Source organism: Azolla caroliniana, unplaced genomic scaffold, assembly GCF_043228905.1.
Source record: "Azolla caroliniana isolate FFs.n. ecotype wild unplaced genomic scaffold, voAzoCaro1.0.p SCAF_21, whole genome shotgun sequence".
Taxonomy (NCBI): domain Eukaryota; kingdom Viridiplantae; phylum Streptophyta; class Polypodiopsida; order Salviniales; family Salviniaceae; genus Azolla; species Azolla caroliniana.
This window is the reverse complement of record NW_028230456.1, coordinates 6,214,893-6,234,906: the sequence shown is the minus strand read 5'-3', so window position 1 is coordinate 6,234,906 and position 20,014 is coordinate 6,214,893. Positions and strand designations below refer to the sequence as shown.

Here is a 20,014-nt window from a genome sequence, read left to right as displayed (position 1 = left end):
AAGAGAGCTCAACGCGTAATGGTTCGGAGGAGTTCAACCTAGAAGCATTGGCACGGGAGGCGTACGAGATCGTGAAGTGAAATATCGAAGCCGAAGAGGGGTTTATTAAGGAGTTGGGTCCGAGAGGATCGGAGGAAGCGGAGGAAGATGTCTCCCTACGCACGGAGGACAGGGCCTATGTGGAGGCCGAAAGAGCGTACGACGGCAACATGGGAGAGGGTGTGGAGCGAGTGACCCTCTCGTCTTGTGGAAAAGGGACAGCCATAGAGAAGGCCGGAGACTACGGAGTGGGGAGCGCCACTTCGAGAGTGGGCGGAAGTTTCGGGACACGGTTGCCCGAAACATCGAGCGGGGAGGAAGCAAGCCTAATTGAGGCTTGCGCGATCGGGGACAGGGTAGCCACGAACAACGACGTCCCGATGGAGGTGGCTACAGACATGACGAGCAGTGGTGTCGGGACCTTACTCACACCGGATCTTGAGACTTTGGCGGCGAGGTGTCGAGATCGACGGAACATCACATTTACACTATGAATTTTCGTAGTGCACTTTTAACACCTTACATTCACCCAGTGTTGGGCAAAGTCCCAGGAACAGTGTCAGCGTTCCGGTTGGGTTGGGACTTTTGCCGGCCAAGGTGGGGGGCAGCCGGAATTGATTCCGGCTAGGTTTTCCTACCAACCGGAATCTAGCCGGTTCATATTTTTTGAACCGGCTATTTATATAGTTTGTAAAAATAAAAAGGTTAAAAAAAAACATATTCATTTACTCTTGAGCCTTTCCCCCCTTTTCCCCCTTTTTCCCCCTTTGCGTGTTTTTTCCCCCCCTCCTCTTTCTCTCTCTCTCTCTCTCTCTCTCATTTCTGTCTCCCTCTCTGTCGACGATTTCTTTCTCCCTCTCTGACGACGATTTCTGTCTCCCTCTCTGTCAATTTCCATTTCACTCTGTCGATTTCTGTTTTTTCTCACAACTCCATCCTTCGGACTTCATCATTACTCGTTCCTCCTTCCTCGTTGATCGCCGCTCGCTCAATCGCCGCTCGTCGCTCTCTATTGCAAGGTGAGTGCACAACTATAGTTTCTAAAAATTTCCAATTAGGTTCATAAGAACAAGACCAGTTTGAAATGGCAGTTGTAAAATGCAGAATGTATGTTAAATAGTTCAAGTATTCTAAAATGCATTTTATACATAAAATGCACATTTTTAATAGCTATGTTTGTGAAGGTTTTGTTTCTTTATCACAATAATTAATGACATCCATGAATATTTGCTCAAATGCCTGATGATTGCAATCCTGAATTATTGTTGCCTTTGCTTCCAACGTTCATTTTCCCGCTGGAGAAATAGTGTTTTTTGTACTAGAGGCAAGTACAGTGGATGTCCGTAAACTACGGTAATTATTTCAGAACATGGGCGAGAGAAATTAGAGTACTAGAATTTTCTTCTTCTTCTTCTTCTTCATCATGAAACATGGCATGCCCATCATCATCATGAATCATGGTATGCACATACTCATGATGAAACATGGTCTGTTAAGAAGTGGCATGCCTATCATGAATGATGGTGTGCCCATTGCCATCATCATCATCATCACCACCATCATGAGATATGATATGCACATCATCATCATCCTGAACCATGGTACATCCATCATTATCATTTTCATGAACCATCATGGTATTGCCATCATCCACATGACCACATTCTCTTTGAAACCTCATAATTCTTTCTCGCTAACAATTCTTGCAAAGGAACAAGAAAGACCTTGAAAGAAAGTTTCAAGTGATTAACTCATCTCCATAGCTGGATCTATAAGTGCTTTACCTCATACATCTTTGCAGCTAGCTGCTCCAATGGATATGGCTGTTAGGATTTTAGAACGATGATGGAAGCTAGAAGCTGGAGATATATCTAAATCATTTTTTAGGGGCATCAAAAGAGATTGTTGTATGTTTTGAGAGCATCAGAGTGCCTCTTCTGTCAATCAGGGTATGAAAGTTTGAGGCTTTCAAAAGGACACTGAGACTCTCTCAGAATTAGGCCTGTATTGGGATTGAGACCCTAATTTAATGGTGAAACCTTATAAAGTTTTAAGATGGCTTGCTTGCTGCTGTTGGATACACAGAAAACAATCAGAGTCAACAAGAAGAGAGAGGGAAACAAAGGCTCTGCTTTCCTCTGTTTTTTTGTTTTCAAAAAAAGGCAAAGAAGAGGAGAGAAGTGGCAAAGAAGAGGAGAGAAGTGCATGGGCCCATGATTCGTGGCAAGTGTGTTTAACCATGAGAAAGAATATCATAAACTTTTTGGGCCTTCGCACTCCGTGATTTGGTACAATGGTCCGAATTTGTCCCGAAATATATAATGGTAATTGCCTCCAATATAGCATGCATAGCATATGTCAATGAAATGCTCATTTGTTTGTATTCCCCTCCCACATAGATTTCATAACTTGCTACTAGTTGTCGTTTTCTCCCGTCTATTTGTCTCCTAGTTTGAGCCGAATGCGAACAATTGTGTACTTGTCAATGGTCTTGCTCATTTTTTTCATGTAAGATGTGGAACTACGTATCTAAGAGAGTATGTTGATGTCATTAGGAACGAGTTGGAGCAAGTGATTTGATAACATGTCATCCTGATTCCTAACCCATGTTCTCTCGGTTTTATATCGCTTGATTTGCTAAGCTTTAAACCAATGAGTCCCTAACCAATGTTGTAGTGACGGTTCATAATCAATACATTGCATGGTAATTTCAATTACTTTAAACAAACTTACCATAAACCTTAAGATGAAGTGGTGCTTTCAATATAGATGTAGCAAGAATTGTTACATATGCTCATGTATTTCATATTGTCTCTATGTAAATAGATTTGTATGAAGATCCAAGAGTAGCATACAAGTTTAGGACAAGTCAAGATAGAGTAGCATAATTAGTGTAAACACCACGAGGCCACTTTGTGCATATTTGGATACACATGTATGATGTGTACAATGTATTGCTCAAACTTTACACTTTATGACCCAAACATGAGACGAAGACAATGCATGCATGAGACGAAGACAATGCATGCATGAGACGAAGACAATGCATGTATGTCTCATTGATAGTGAAATTATTTTGAGGTTTTGACATTCAATTTAAGAGTTTCAATTGCGTTTTGCATCGAACACGCTAAGAAAGAGATGAACTAGTAAATAGTGAAGATATGTATTATTTATCATTTGCATGTGCGTGTAAGCTAATGTGAGGCTTCCTCTTTCTTCTTTATTTTTTTATAGATTGGAAGATCCATAGTGGAAACTCAATCTTTTATAGCCTCACAATCTTCCATATATTCCAGGTATTTTAATTTTCTTATTCTCTTTGGAAAACATGGATTGTGTATGTATGTTTCCCTTTCTTGTAAATGAAAATGATAGATTATGATTGTTCAATATACTCTACCTTATTGTTACATTATGTCGCACAACAAAAATAGCAAAGGCAAGGGAAAACAAATGAGCCTTCATACAATGCCTTGTTTTAGGAAGAACATGTCATCTTCTAATGAAGATGTGTCTCTAGAAGAACCTATAAAAGACCCACATTGTAAGTCCTTATTTGGAAAAACAGGTGCAAAAAATTTTAAGACTTCTGCATTAGAAGAACATGCAAGAAGTGTGGCCCATCGAGATGCCATTTTGTTACAAGAACGAGACAAGAATGGTCTTGAAAAATGTGCATCAAAGAAAAAAGCTAGTGTGGATTTAGCAGTTGAAAAATTGTTTAAATGTGCATATTTTATAGCTAAAGAGGATTTGGCATTTAGAAAATTGGAAAACCTCTTACGTTTATTAAGAGAGTGTGGTGTGGAAGGCCTTCCACGAATGTACAATGATAATAAGGCTTGTGCAAGCTTTATCTTGCGCATTAGCAAGGCTCTTGAAGCCGAGATATATGAAAGGTTGAGGACAAGTCCTTGGTTTGGGCTTATGGTAGATGAAGCTACCGATGTAAGTGTGACCAAGAACTTGATCCTTTACGCTACATTTGTGGAAGGAAGGCAAGTACGAACCTCTTATTTAGGGGTACTTGAAGTAGAGGATGGTACAGCAAAAACAATAACAGAAAACATTTTAGCGTTGTTAAAAAAGTGGAACTTAGATGTTAGAAAAATGATGGGATTTGGAAGTGATGGAGCATCTGTTATGGTAGGTATGTCTACAGGTGTTGCTACAAGATTGAAGTCATATAATCCATTTATGACTTCATTACATTGTTGTGCACATCGAACAAACTTGTGTGTGCAAGAGGCTTCAAAGAACGTTGAAGTCAAAGAAACATGCAAGCAGTTAGATGCCCTTGTGAATCGGGTGGCTGCACATTTCTCGAGGAGCTCAATGCGCCAAGGTGAATTAAGTAAGATGCAAGATGCATTAGAATACACACATTTGCATATTCTTGGGATTGTGAAGACACGATGGCTTAGTCGGCATGGTGCTATCATGAGGGTATGTGATGTGTATGAACCCTTGATGAAGACTTTGCAATCGCAAAGTGATGCATACAATGTATTCTTGAGTTTAAGAAACTTTAAAGTAGTGTATATGCTTCACTTCCTTGCAGATGTACTTAAGATCATGTCTACATTAAGTATGGAATTCCAAAAGGAATATGTGGATGTGACATGCATTGGAGGTTTGGCTATGATAGCCATTGGGGAGATAGAAGAACAATTTTTACATCATGTTATGATGGATCTGAATGGTTTTGAGAAGGATAACGATAATTATCCAATTATTCCAAAATATGGTAGAGAAAAAGGAATGCTTTCAGTTTTACGAGATGCCACAAAAGGTAATATGTATAAAAGCATCCTCATCGATAGAAGTGTTGATGGTGAGGACTTAATTGAAGCCATACAATTCCAAACTTTGTTTTCTAAGGCATTGATAGAGACAATAAAAAAGAGGCTTCAAGATCCGGTGACTCTTTCCGCATTGAAAATGTTATCACCAATGAACATGTCTACCGGATCTACAAGCATTTTAGCACGAAAAACTATGGGTCTTAATGAGTTGAAAACACTTGGAAATTTTTATGGCATTCAAAAAATGATAGATGGGAAAGCGTTTTCTCCCATAATTGATAATGATAAATTGTATGATGAATATGCAATTTTCAAAAGGCAAGCTACCACGGAATGGCTTGGAAGAGATTTCTTAGATGTTTGGGGTATGATAAATTGTAATGATGTGTGGAAAGAAAAGCTACCCGAGCTTCTAAAGCTTTCATTGATAGGGTTAATTCAGTGTTCTTCTACGGCAGCATGTGAGAGAGGCTTTAATCGCCTAAATCTAATAAAAAATAAGTTTAGAAATAGGCTAAAAACCAATGCGGTTGATGCATTGATACGAATATCTATTGAAGGACCTGAATTAGAAGAACATGACTTCAATGCCAGCATTTTGTTGTGGCGAGAAAGCAAGGCATATCGTCATATTTTTACAGGTACTTCTCATGAGCATGATGATGACATCGAGGACTTCATAGAAGATATAGATTGAAATTTTGTAAATGTGATCTATTTTGTTTTGGAACTTTATATATATTAGCTCTAATTTGATCTAATATGTTGTTAATGCTAGTTTACAAAGTTTCGAAAAGTGAATTTTGTTTACAAAGTTAGTACATTTTTTGATAAATATATATATTTAGTTTTTGGGCTCCAATTTTTTGTGATTGATTTGATGTGGTATTGCACTAGAATTTTATTTATTTATTTGGTATGCGTTAAAAAAAAATTCAACATTTCCGGTTGACATTGTCGCTAATAGGAACGTGGCCGGCTGAGATTTTAACATTCCGGTTAGGTTCATAAGAAGCAGGAAAATTTCCGGTAGGGCCTAGAGACTTTGCCCAACACTGCATTCACCCTTCCTTTTTTACATTTGTTTCTTTTACAAATCTTCCAAGTGCATGTTCAATGTTGCACATCCCCATTTTATCCATCCCACTTGGTTTTCTCACCATAGCTGAAAATCCTCACGACACTGGTTCATTAGGTAGACGGTTGTGGGGCTTCTGCCCAATACGACTTTGGCATGTGCTTCTCGTTAAGCATGGCATGTGCTACTTCGAGGATGTGCCGATTCTTTCATTCTGCTACTCCATTCTGTCGTGGCATATGTCGACACGAAAACTCTCGCTGAATTCCTTCTTTCCAAAGAAAAGCTGAAAATTCATCGGAGAAGTACTCTTTTCCTCCATCAAACAGAAGACATCGTACATGTTGTTGAGAAATCAATCTCTCCGGATGGGATCCGGTGATGAATAAAGAGGACTCGGTGAGAACCGGAAGAGATCTGGAAACCGAAGCAGAGCCGGTAGGAACCGGAAGAGAAGACATATCTATAAATATGTTTTGAGTAAGCCTACTGAGGCTATATTTGTAAATAGCCCTAAGTTCATATAAGTATAAATATGACTTAGGGCAATCACTTTGTAATAAGGTTGTAGTTGTCATACTATTGTAATTGTACAAAGAGCGACAGAGAGAGAGAGAGAGAGAGAGAGAGCGAGAGAGTAGCTATGAGCACTCTCTATTGTAATCGTCATCTAGCGAAGATCGCGAGTACGAGGTTGTTGCCTCTGTGCCTCCACCTTGTATTTACTCTCATATAGTGATAGTTGGAGTCCGTGGGCTCCCGTGGTTTTTCCCTATTAGGGTTTTCCACGTAAACATCTTGTGTCATTTCTGTGTACTCTCTATTGGCAGTGTGTGTACATGCACTCACTCCCTACTTCCCATTTCTGTGTTTGATTATCATTAAAGTGATTCAAGATTTGGTTGTGGCCAAGTGATATTCCGCACTATTCCTCACACATGTCGACCTGTTTCCTTTTCGACTCCACTCTTGAATTTTTGGAAGTGTTCAAACACTTCGCTCTTTTGCCGCATGGCGTAGATCCATGTGTGTCTAGAGAAGTCGTCGATAAAGGTCACGTAGTATCAACATCCGCCAAATGTAGCCGTCTGAGCCGGTCCCCATACATCGGAATGAATTATATCCAATATGCCTTTACTCACGTTCCTCTCCTACGGAAATGGGTGCCGATGTTGCTTGCCAAATTGGCAGGTTGCACATATGCCTTCAACCTCTTTCTCTTTGAAGATCGGGAGTCCAATGACGACTCCTTTCGATTGTATTGCTATGAGATTTTGGAGGTTGATGTGGCAAATTTGCTTGTGCCACAACCTTATGTCAGTGTTGGCTTTGGTGCCTTTTACAAACATGGACGATTTCATCTCGTGCCAGTCGAGAATGAACATTCGGCCCTTTCTTCATCCGAGAGTGATGAGTCGACCCTCTTTCTTGATGACGCAACTGCCTTGAATAAATCGAACTTGCATCCCTTGCTCAACAATTTGGTGGATGGAGACCAAATTCTTTGTAATGTTTGGTACATGCAAGACATTCTTAATGTAAGTTTGGTTACCTTCTTTTCCGAATCGATTGCCGATTTGCCGAATCAGATGAATAGTGTTGTCTCCGGTCTTGACATAGCCGGGTCGATTTGGCTCTCGAAGTTCTCCGAACCATTCTTGATAAGATGTCATATGGTTCAAGGCACCGGAGTCAACAAACCATATGTCTTCCGGACTAGAGGTACTATTCGAAGTAGAGGTCGACATAGAATTTGCCAAATCATCCTTGGCCAAATCATCCTCTTCCTTTGTTCGAATGTGTGTAGAGCATGTGGCCTTCCGAGGCGTTGCTCCTTGTTTGAACATGGCTTTCTTCAACCAACAACATGGATTGAAGATCGATGAAAGAGGGTGGATTCTCCCATGCTAGTACGGTGGTCCTCATCGCGTTGAACCATGGTGCAAGGCCGTCGAGGCGTGTTTGCACCATCTCATCATCCTCCACATTCACGTTTATTGAGCTGAGCAAGTCAAAAAGCTCCTTGATCTTCAAGGTGTAGCTTGTGATGGACATATCCCTTTGTTGGATGTTGTTCAACTCTTGACAAAATTAACACTTTCGTGTCATCGTGTTGGCGGCAAATATCTTCTTGAGATTCTCTCATGCTTCCTTCGGCATCTCGACATCTCAAATGTAGCCGAGCATGTGGTCATGAACACATGTCGCCAAGCAATACATCACTCGGCTTGTCGCTTGTTCCCATGTTGAGTAGTCGGTGTTTTTCAGGTCGGATTGATTTTCTTGTGCTCCTTTGATGTAGCTTCAATATCCTTGACCGACAAGGTATTGGTGCATCTTGTACTCCCAAGATGCAAAGTTGTTTCTATCTAACTTCTCGCTGCAGAGAGCGCTCCCCATTTGAGTATTCATTGTCGATGAAGATCTCCTTCTTCTTTTCCTTCTCTCTCGAACACAAGCTATGTAATCGCACTACGATAGTGATAAGGTGGCTCTTCTTGAACGTCGTCGTAGAACACAACACACACAGATGGGCTAGATCGAGCTACCAAACCGCTCTAATACCATGTAAAGAATCGGATATGATTCTTGTGCAGCATAAGAGATGTGTGTTATGTGTATGTGTGAGAGGAAAGAGAGGAGAGAAGAGAAAACACAAGATAGATTAGATAGAATGGAAGATAGAATACTCAAGAAGAAGGTATATATTCACAAGGAGAATATTAGATACAAAAATGTAGCATTACAAGGAGTCACAACCAACACTTTATGAAGTAGGAGGAGGGTGCTTTATATAAGGTCACCCTCTCTCTTCATTAACTCACTACAATGTCCACTCTCTCTCTCTAGAACCTTGAGGAATGTGAAGACTCATTAGTCATGGGGAATATGAAACTCATTAGTTATGTGTCATTGAATATGATTCTATGACACATAGTTAATGTGTAGATAGTGGTGTGACTCTTGACCTTTGAGTGCTTATAGATTCTAAAAGGGTGTGTTCACACACAATGTTAGGTTGAGCTTGATTCTCAACATGTAACTCAACATGTAACTCAACATGTAATCAAGAGAAGAAATTAGAGAAAACAATTAGAAATGAAAAATACACAAGATGGGGGATGACAACTTGTGCGCCAATTCAAAGAAAACTACATTAATCAACTAAAAATCATCAACAAAACATAATGGATCAAGTGGGCTTTATATATTGTATTAGTTCTCAAGGGATTGCCACACTAAATGTGGTTGGTATAGTCTACTCATAGACATCCACTCGAGCATGATTCTATCATAATAATATCTGATATTCTTTGACCACATTTACATCTGACAACTAACTAACTAGGTGGCACAATCTAGTTCATTATGTAACTAGATCATTTACATGGATTTAACGTGTGCTCACATATCGTATTTTTCTCAACAAGCACTTGTCACACAAGTTGAGCTTGATTCTCAACAATAAGTAATGAGTGCAAAATCAGTTAGGTGAAGCTTGACTATGTAATTAGTGTTAGCACCAGTAAGTTTAGGGAAAGTTTGACATCTATATAATGAATGATTCTCAACAATAAGTAATGAGTGCAAAATCAGTTAGGGGAAGCTTGACTATGTAATTAGTATTAGCACTAGTAAGCTTAGGGAAAGTTTGACATCTATATAATGAATGTTGTTGGCATTAGGGTAAACGTTGATCCAACCCTACTTAATAATCCCAATATAAAGAGAAGACCCTCACTCCTAGGAATTGAGTTTGGGAGGAGAATCTAAAACCCAACACGAGTGGCAACATGGTGCAATTCCTAAGAGAATATTATTGTTCAAGAAGTGGGAATAATGGTTCAAGCCTCATATGTTGGGTGACATTGAAGGTGGCTATTAGATCATGGCATGACCAACGCCTACATTCTGGCAAGTTGCGTGTTCTAAGTACTTTGTATCCAAGCATCAATAACTCAAATGGATTCGCCATGGGTTCATTCCTTGATTGAGGCCTTTTAAGTGAAGTTACGGAAAAAAAAACATACTTTGTATAGGCAGTGAGCTAATGAGAGAGCTATGTAAAAACTTTTCATTCAATGGGAGATTGATGCGAATGCGGTGACTAGTTCCGAGTTGTATCAAAACATTGTAATAGAAGATTTGCAGGAGCGATTCACTTGTTTCACCTTGTTGAGAGATCAAGCTCAACTTAGTTTAGTTAGTTAGTCAACCATGTAACTTTGTAGTTACCTAGATAGAATCTAGTTAGAAGTGGGATATTCTAGATCCTCCACTCCCAAGTACATTTAATATAGGACTTATACCCTTGTACCTATATTCTCCTCACACATGTGCACCCTTGCACATGAGACCTATATATACCTTATTGTGGGTATTTTTGTATTTGATGATGATAATGCTAAGTTAATATAGAGTTAATCATCCCCCATCTTGTGTTGTTCATAAGTGTATCTTCCTCTCTCTCTTCCTCTCACACACATACACACACATATCACATAATCTTCCGCACTTAACTTAATCACATAATTAGGTACTAATTAACCTGTAGTTAATCACCTAATTCTTAACATGGTATCAGAGTGTGTGGTTTAGCACATCCACTAAGCCCATCTGCCTCTTCATAACTGTGTGTTCAAAACGCCGAAGACAAATTCCGGCTATCCACTACCATAGTGCCGCTACGTAGCACGAGTATGTGATTGAAGGAAGAAAAGCAAAACAAAAGACACTACATGAAAATGAACACACAAATGGGTAGCTCGCTCCCTAGTGAAAAGCTAGACCGGAGCAATTATTCATCTTGGGAGTACAAGATGACCCAATACCTTGTCGGCCAAGGGTATATTGGAGCTACATCAACGGCGCACAAGAAAATCGACCCGACTCAAAGAATGTCAACTACGCAACATGGGAGCAAACGGCGAGTCGAGTCATGTATTGCTTGGCAACATGTGTCCACGACCACATGCTTTGCCACATTCGAGACACCAAGACGCCTAAAGAAGCGTGGGCGAACTTAACAAAAATGTTGACCGCCAATACAACCGCTCGAAAGCTTCAACTCTGAGAAGAGTTGAACAACATTCGGCAAAACGACATGTCCGTGTCGAACTACACCACCAAGATCAAGAGCATTTGCGACTCTCTTGGCTCCATCAAAATAAACATCGACGAAGACGAGATGGTTCAAGTATGCTTGGGCGGCCTCGCACAACAATTCGACTCGTTGAGGACGACAATCTTGGCGAGGGAAAATCCTCCTTCGTTCTTCGACCTTCAATCAATGTTAATGGTTGAAGAGAACCACGTCCAAACCAAAACCAAGACATCGGAAGGACAAATGTTCTTCTCAAATTCAGATGGTGGTTGAGGACAAGATCGAGGCGATAGAAGAGGTTGATTCGACCCATCACACGAAGGGAACTCAAACCTTCGACAACAAGACAGAAGCCATCAAGGAACCTTCAAAAGAAGGGGAGCTTCCATGACGAACAAGGTCGGCAAATGAGGCCTGCAACTTGCAACTATTGCGGAAAAATCGACCACCGCGAGGAGGAGTGCCAAAAATGAAGAAGCGAGTCGGCTTCGACAAGTTGGCAACTCACGAATTATGCTGCTAACTCTAAATACGATGACTACAGAGAACTATTCGTAATGAGGCATAGAGTGAACTCTATGTCGGCCTCCAACTCCGCAAGCACCTCCCATTCGGAAGATGTGTGGTTCATCGATTCCGGCGCCTCACATCATATGGTGTCACACCAAGAGTGGTTTCGTGACTTACGAACGCCAGACCGACCCGGCTTCATAGAGACGGGAGACGACACCACACATCCCATTCGGCACATCGGCAATGTCCCATTCGGGAAAGAATGTGAGGAAACTTGCATCAAGAATGTCTTGCATGTGCCCACAATAACGAAGAATTTGGTCTCCGTCGGCCAAATCGTGGAGCAAGGCATGCAAGTCTACTTCAACAACGAAGGGTGCTTCATCGAGAAAGATGGTCGACTCATAGCTAAGGGGCGGAGAGATGGTTGAATGTTCATCCTCAATTCGAACAAGGTGAAATCGGCAATGTACACTAAAGGTCTCAAAACCGAGACAAGCATCGAGTTGTGGCACAAGAGAATCGGCCACATAAACCTCAAACGGCTCCGAGCTATGCAATCAAAGGGAGTCGTCATCGGACTTCGGACATTCGAGTCGAAATGAGTCAACCGAGTATGCGAAGCGTGTCAACTTGGCAAACAACATCGACTCCCATTCTCGAACGAGCGCCACACGAGCAAAGGCCTCCTCGACATCATACACTCAGATGTATGGGGACCGGCTCAAACGCCGAAGATCGGCGGATGTCGATTCTACATCACCTTCATCGACGACTACTCATGGATCTTCCCGATGAAGAAGAAGAGTGAAGTGTTCTCCCACTTCCAAAAGCTCAAGGGCCAAGTCGAAAAAGAAACCGGTCGGCACATTCGATGCCTACGATCGGATGGAGGCAAGGAGTACTTCTCTGATGAATACACCTCCTACCTCCAAAGTGAAGGCATTCGGAGAGAATTCGCGTGCCGACACACACCCCAACAAAATGGAGTAGCCGAAAGGAAGAATCGGCAAATACTCGAGGTAGCACACGCCATGATGCATGAGAAGCACATGCCGAATTTCTATTGGGCCGAAGCGGCGCCCTCTATCTCATGAATCAATGCACCACCAATGGAGTGCATGAGTTAACTCCATACGAGCTCCTCGTCAGAAGGAAGTCGATCCTATGGCACCTCAAGGTGTTCGGAAGCATTGCGAATGTACGCGTCCTGAACGAACAACGACAGAAGCCCGATGTGAAGTCAGAGGAATGTATCCTCATAGGATACTCGTCCGAGAAGAAGGCATACAAGTGCTACAACCCTTCTACCCAAGCGGTTCGGGTAAGTCGAGACGTAGTCTTCGACGAGTCTACATCTTGGTACGCACTAGAGACAACTTCAACTCTAACTCCGCTCAACCCGAAATCCGTCGAACAAGAGGTAGAAGATGGAGATCGCTTCAAACACATGTTCGAAGAAAGTCCGATTACGACAAGGCCTAGTGGGCCACAAGAGCCCCCGCGCGACCCAAGCACGTCGCGGCCAACTACAAACTTGGACAAAGGCAAAGGTAAGATGGCCGAATACGAAGTCGACCACCCTGGCGACAGTGATTCGGATTGTCGGCTCCCTCACTAGACAGTGAGTTTGGTGTACTCATTATGCGGACACCCGGAGCAAAGAAGGCGCTCACATCGGCAAGCGAAAAACTTCGACGCTCATCTAGAGCTAAGAACCCTGTCACTCGGCTCGGCTACAATGAGTACATGGCCCATCACAATGCCTTCGCGATGAAGGTAGCGGCCGAACAAGACCCCAAGAGCTCCACCAAAGCGGCTCGTAACCCACGATGGGTGGAAGTAGTTGACCTTTGCCCACACACTACAAGCCTTCGTCACTGGCTTGAGGGGGGAGGAACCAAGATTGCCACGGCAAAGAAAGCCGAAGGCCAGACGGAAGCACACGAAGCCGACGAAAGCTAAAGCGGATGTCGGACGCCTCACACTTGAGCTTGAGGGGGCGTGTTGAGAGATCAAGCTCAACTTAGTTTAGTTAGTTAGTCAACCATGTAACTTCGTAGTTACCTAGATAGAATCTAGTTAGAAGTGTTTACTATAATGCCTTAAATAGGACCTTGTACTTAAGTGGGATATTCTAGATCCTCCACTCCCAAGTACATTTAATATAGGACTTATACCCTTGTACCTATATTCTCCTCACACATGTGCACCCTTGCACATGAGACCTATATATACCTCATTGTGGGTATTTTTGTATTTGATGATGATAATGCTAAGTTAATGTAGAGTTAATCATCCCCCATCTTGTGTTGTTCATAAGTGTATCTTCCTCTCTCTCTTCTTCTCACACACATACACACATATCACATAATCTTCCGCACTTAACTTAATCACATAATTAGGTACTAATTAACCCGTAGTTAATCACCTAATTCTTAACACACCTTGTTGAAGGGGAAGAAATTCCCTTCTCTGAATAGAATCCACGCTCCATTGGAATTTTACTTGCTTAGAAAACAAGATTTTTTTAAATTGCTTGTACGTAAATTTTTATTTGCTAGTTGCTCAGTAAGAGCAATCAAGCAATCAATAATGTGCTCGAATGGTTGAGGATGCGCTTTTCACAATGGTAGTTTGGGGATAATCCCTAGACATGTGTAATGTCTATGTGAGAAGGTTGTTATGGAAATGAACATTACTAGTATTCATAATATTGGCCAATGAGGTAATAAGACCAACCACCCATTGTAACATGATGTCAACAACTTAATAAATGAAGAAATTATTCTCATTATTTCCATTATTTCCATCCATCTTTTCTTGATCTTCGCTTCTCCTTCAATTCTATTTGGAGGTGGCCTCATGGCTCCATCACGTCTAACTAACTAGAGATTAGAGTCAATCAATATGAAATTTCATATAGAATAAATTTATCCCAAAATGGACATGCATATGGTAGTGTCAATATGAAGGATGGTAGTAACCAAACGTAGGATGAGTAATTCCAAGAAAAAGGAGAGGGAAGAAACATTCATGGATGTGTTGGTGGTACCAAATATGCTTGGCAATTGTAAAGTTTACCAATGTCAATTTGAAGCTTAATTTCACCAAAACGACAAGTGGTAGATTGGGAGTTGTATAAGGAGGGAGGGATTCTGAGTTGCTTGCAATTACAAAAAACATTAAAGAGAGCATGTTAAGGTACAACTTATTGTCAATGTATTAACAAGATTCAAGAGCTTAACATACAAAAATTGGACAAAACACATTCTTGTCGTTGTAGATGGACCGCCTTCACACGTTAGTACCTCATGAGAGGCTTAAATAATAAGAGATAGGATATAGCAAGAACATTATGCAATATTTGTGTCTACCTAAATGCATAAAGTCTTAGTCAATGGGATTTGCACTAAACAATAGAAAATGTATACGTGAGAAGGAACATATTTAGTAATAATATCATCGACAATTAATAGATTTTCTATGCTTTTAATGGTGGAATTTATATGCATTTTGAAATATGTACATGGAACTAGAGAAATAGACCCTAGATCTAGCCATCACGAAGTTAGTAATGGGCCTGGTTCGGTTCAGTTTCTTGGCCTTGAAACCAAACCAACCCATTTATTTATAATAAAACCAAACCAAACCGTTTATGGAAAATTTAGAACCAAACCAAACCATTTTTAGAGATATTGATTATCATATATATTATGAATTTGTGTGAGAAAATCATCATAAATTTGGTTATCACACTTATTATAAATTTGGTCATCATACCTGTCATAAATTTGATAATCATACATATGATAAATTTGGTCATCATACTTATCATAAATTTGATAATCATACATCAAAAGGAGACTCTACTATATAATGCATATAAAATTTAATAAGTTAGAGCCTAGAGGTTTCATCAAGGCCTAAATGGAACTACCAAGCACCGAGATGGTTGTTTCCACCTATGGCTTCCATTAGTGGACAGGAGATGTAAATATAAGGTTACCATGTAAAAAGAGTTAGCGGGATACTTTTGTTGTAAATATCATGGTGGGGATTATGCTTAGTATTGTGTGGAGTAGTGTGAGTTTTGCTGATTATGGTTGAACTTTGATGTACTTCGTTTGCTAACTAATGGGAAGTAGTGTTTTTTTGGGGAAAAAAAAAAATTTTAAAGTTAAAAGTTGAAAGTTATAGCCTAAAGATGAAAATTTAAGAATATTTTTTAACCTATAAGCCTTTAAACCTTTAAATCGAAACCGATAAACCATGAAATTCAAAACCGAACCGAACCGGAACCAAACTGGATCATAACATTTGAAACCAAACAAAATGGTTTATTTATCTTTGAACCAATAAACCGTTAAGCCACGGTTTAACGGTTCGGTGAGAATCAATGCACATAGGCAAAAGGTTATAGTGCAAAGAAGGAAAGAAGGATATATGTGAATTAATGTGTTTGGAGAAGGGTTGAGGATTATTGTGAAGGAACATCAACTAGCATAAGCCAAGGAGTCTCCTTATTAGCATATCCAATACTGACAATTGTTGTAGCCAATTGTATCAAGTTGTTACTTGGAGCACTGCTCTAGAAATCTTAAAGATCTTGATCATGATTATAAAATATAGTATGTACCTTTCATATTAAATGGTGCCATTCTAACTAAAATCGCATGCTATCATGAATCTTAACATTGCATCATGTCTAGTTTCTTTGTTGATCATGTGAAAATGGATTATCCAACATGTGTTAGCTGCATTAAAATCATGATTTGGGAGAAACTTAAACTTAGGACCTACGTTTTGAGATAACCACTTGTGTATCAATCTTAATTGTAGTAATAATTACACTTGTGTGTGGCTATCTTTCATTTGTTGTGGATGATATTTAGTTGCAAGTTGGTTTAAAATTCATTTTGTGTGGAGAGTTTTTTTAATATGATTTTCTACTTTGCAAATCATTTTGTAATATCATTGAGCCAATCAAAACGAGAGTTTTTCGTTAATTATCTTGGCATAGTCATCATAATTCCATTGCTTCTTTAAAGTATTTAACTCTATTTAACTCTCTATGTTCATATATCATCATGCAACTTTTTGGTTGGCCCTAATGTATAGCTTATGCCTTCAACATAGGGTACCAATTCTTTAGTTGTTGCTAACTACATAAACCAATTGTAGTGTGATGAACAAGTTATTTTGCATTGTACAAAACCGTAGATTCACATATCATAATTGTTTATAATTTGTAACTAGAGTGTGTGGCATTACAAATGCATTACCCTTAGAAGACTAGAGTACAACAATGTTGCCTTTTTGTATCCGATGTGTTGTCTTCCAGTTTTTTTCTTTGTATTTCAATCCTTTTATTTCTTTTCTCATGTACTAAGCTTTTTACATAAAGACAAGGCTATGTTTGTTAAATCCCAACCCTTCTTTGTAGTTGCATGGAATGAGAAACCCAACACAAAATGTAATGTTTATTTTTTGATAACATACATGATGCATAAGTTGACCTACAATGAGAGATAAAGACAAAAAGGTTTGATTGCATGCACACGCGTCTTAATATCATCTTCTCAATTAAGAGTGACCGACCTCATGCCCACCTCATTTATTGTGAACTTATTTGTATATTTGACCTCATAGTAAATGTTTCCCGTTATCCACTACAACCAGACACTAACTCTCCTCCCAATCATTCATCTAAGATACAGTCAACTCCCCATCACCACATAGACATGTCCTAGCTTTGTTCCTAGGCAAGCATAAAATGCATGTACAATTGTCATATTCACTGACATATTACTCCTATTTATTAGAATTACAAGGCAATGATTCATTCTAATCCTATTGCCCTAGATTGGTTCAAATTGTAGACATATATTATAATTGTAGAAATGAATAGTCATGAAAACATTATTCTAATCTTAACATCAACAAAGTAAAAAAACATTACTAATTATGTCCAAATGATTTAGTTATGCCACATGCTAATGTTTTTCTCGTAAGCTTTTACAACTTCCTCAATCCAATACTTGTTTTCGATCATTTTATGGCAACAATGATTAACCTTTGTGTCCTAGAGTTCAAAGGCTTTATGTATCATGGTGCAACAGCTCGCATTATGTTTCTATTATCACTTTGAGTTTTCGATATGATCTCCTAAACCAACATGCACTTCAACGTACAATACCTAAGTTTTCTGGCATGTACATGCATTTGTTGTCATATCAGCATGTGAATCAATAAAACTATGGTCCTGGTACAGATGTATTTTTATATTCACCACGTATAAGTGCAAGATATGTATGCCCCCATTCTCGTAAGAAGATCAAGATTAGGAGAATAGTACGACTTGTGAGACTCTTTCTCCCCTACTATGAAAATCTTATTCATATTAAATACCAGAAAAAGCAATGCATGCCATTAGTCGAAGCAATAAACATGCACACAAAGAAATGAAATTGTTTAGGATGTATGTAGGTAGGTCTAAATGACCAAAGACGTCATGGAATATCAAGTTGTGAAAGTTGGAGGAACATGAAAACTTCGCCTTTTCCTTTACATTTATGTAAACTAAGTTCGAAGTTTGATATCTATGATATATGCATATATTAGGTAAAAGTGTACCACGATCAACATTCAATCAGTTGAATCACATAAAACACACGTAGGGCACACCTAGACCAAGTAAATTAAAAGTTGAAGTGTTGTTCAAACATAATTGCACCCCAAAATATAAATATGTATGTCGCAAATAGTTCAATGATGGAAATATGTCTAGAATATTGATATCCATATTCATGATATAGTTTATATTTTAAGACATCTCCGAGTTCCCTTAACGATGAATAACATATCATTACAAAGAGACGAAAAGTTATGGTGGCTATTGAACCGTCAAATAAAGTATGATGCATAACTAGTATTGCAATGTCAAGTTGACACATCTCCCGAAAACTTTACCTTCCGTGCATGCTAATATTCAAAGTTTCATTTCACCATATTGTTACAAGGTCAGAAGGATGTGTTATTAATCCATCCCAATCCACTGAGCCTTCCCCTCGAAGCTTCATCTACTAAATAGGTTCCCAGATAATTACACAAGTAGGAGTGTATAATAGTATCTACACTCTCTTTTTTTCCAATAAACTAGAGTCTAGACTATTCATATTTACATAGAAGTATAAGCCAATGTACCCACTTGTAGAATGTACACAAAATGTACATATTGTTAGTGTATAAGTGAATGTGTGTATGAGCATTAGAAACAACAAAAAAATGTCATCAAGTGCATTTCACTTTCAAAGCATGCAAAAGGCACCCAAGAAAGATTACAAGCATAAGGTAGTATTGGAGGAGACATGAAAGACATTTTGAGAATATTTTTCATTATCCCCAAAGAGAATATATAGCATTTCTATATATCTTTAATAGAGGCAAAAACTTGGGTTTCCGTGTTTGCTGAGAAAAAATCATGCCTATGTAGGAAGGAGGGACAATGGACAAAGTAGTTCCATGATAACACACCATCAAATTCATGATGATATAAGCCTTCTAAGCTAAATGCGGTCATTCGGGAATGGTTGTGCTTACACCAATTTGCACTTCAAACGAAAGACAAAAAGAATGGAGTGTGTGATACACCAATTGTAATCATGGACGATTGTGTGATATGTTCTATTTAGATCTTGTAAATCACAAGTTGACGAACTTCAAAATTATGCTCACATCTTTAGAGGAGAAGTAACAAGTTGCTTAAAATTATGAGATTTAGATTAATGTCGACTTTATTGAGCGTATTACTCTCAACTTTAATAATAAGCTAGTCATTAAATGACCCATTCATTCATGCCATGGTAATAAATTACAAGCATACTTCATCATTATGTAGAAAGGTCATTTTGTTTTAGAATATTTAGCGCTTTCCTAACACATACAATATGGTCGAGAGAGGCTTTCTCAAAGCTGGAATTAATAACCTACACCATATGTGAAGGCAAACAATTGATCCCTTCATAGAGCATAGATCGAATGACACTCTCAAGGCACAATTTAGTACTCCTCGAACATGGTTATTGATGCAAATATAGTATGTATGGTAAACATTCCAAGGAAGAGATGAGATGATTAGGTGTGTGCACCAAAAGCATGATGTTTGTGTCATGTTTGCCTTAACAATTTTAAAATGTAACAAAGCGTTCAAATTTCGTTGTTGCTCTCCCTCTTTAGGTGTAGGTCGACAACTCTCTTGCTCCAACCACACATCTACGTAGATATGCATACTCATGATGAGGGATCACATACTCCGGCAACCGACTTAGATAAACGATACATAATGAGTTTGTGCAAAGGTGAAAGGCTAGATAGAGAGACGAAAGGAAAAGATCGATTCGATTACCCCCTTGTAACATCGATACCACTTACAAAAGGCATTTGAATACAGAGTGGGTCATGCACTTCAAG

At 39.3% G+C, this 20,014-nt stretch overlaps 1 protein-coding gene across 1 annotated transcript; it reads left to right on the top strand.

Annotated features, from left to right (window-relative positions):
* The first annotated feature begins 3,531 nt into the window (after window positions 1-3,531).
* On the top strand, window positions 3,532-5,544 carry LOC147850519 (uncharacterized). The gene has a single exon (XM_087336799.1). It carries the CDS (start codon window positions 3,532-3,534, stop codon window positions 5,542-5,544), a length of 2,013 nt encoding a protein of 670 aa, XP_087192925.1.
* The last annotated feature ends 14,470 nt before the right edge of the window (window positions 5,545-20,014 follow it).

Bases quoted from the DNA above. Each gene is read 5' to 3' on its own strand.
- LOC147850519 (XM_087336799.1), top strand. From the start codon at position 3,532: ATGTCATCTTCTAATGAAGATGTGTCTCTAGAAGAACCTATAAAAGAC.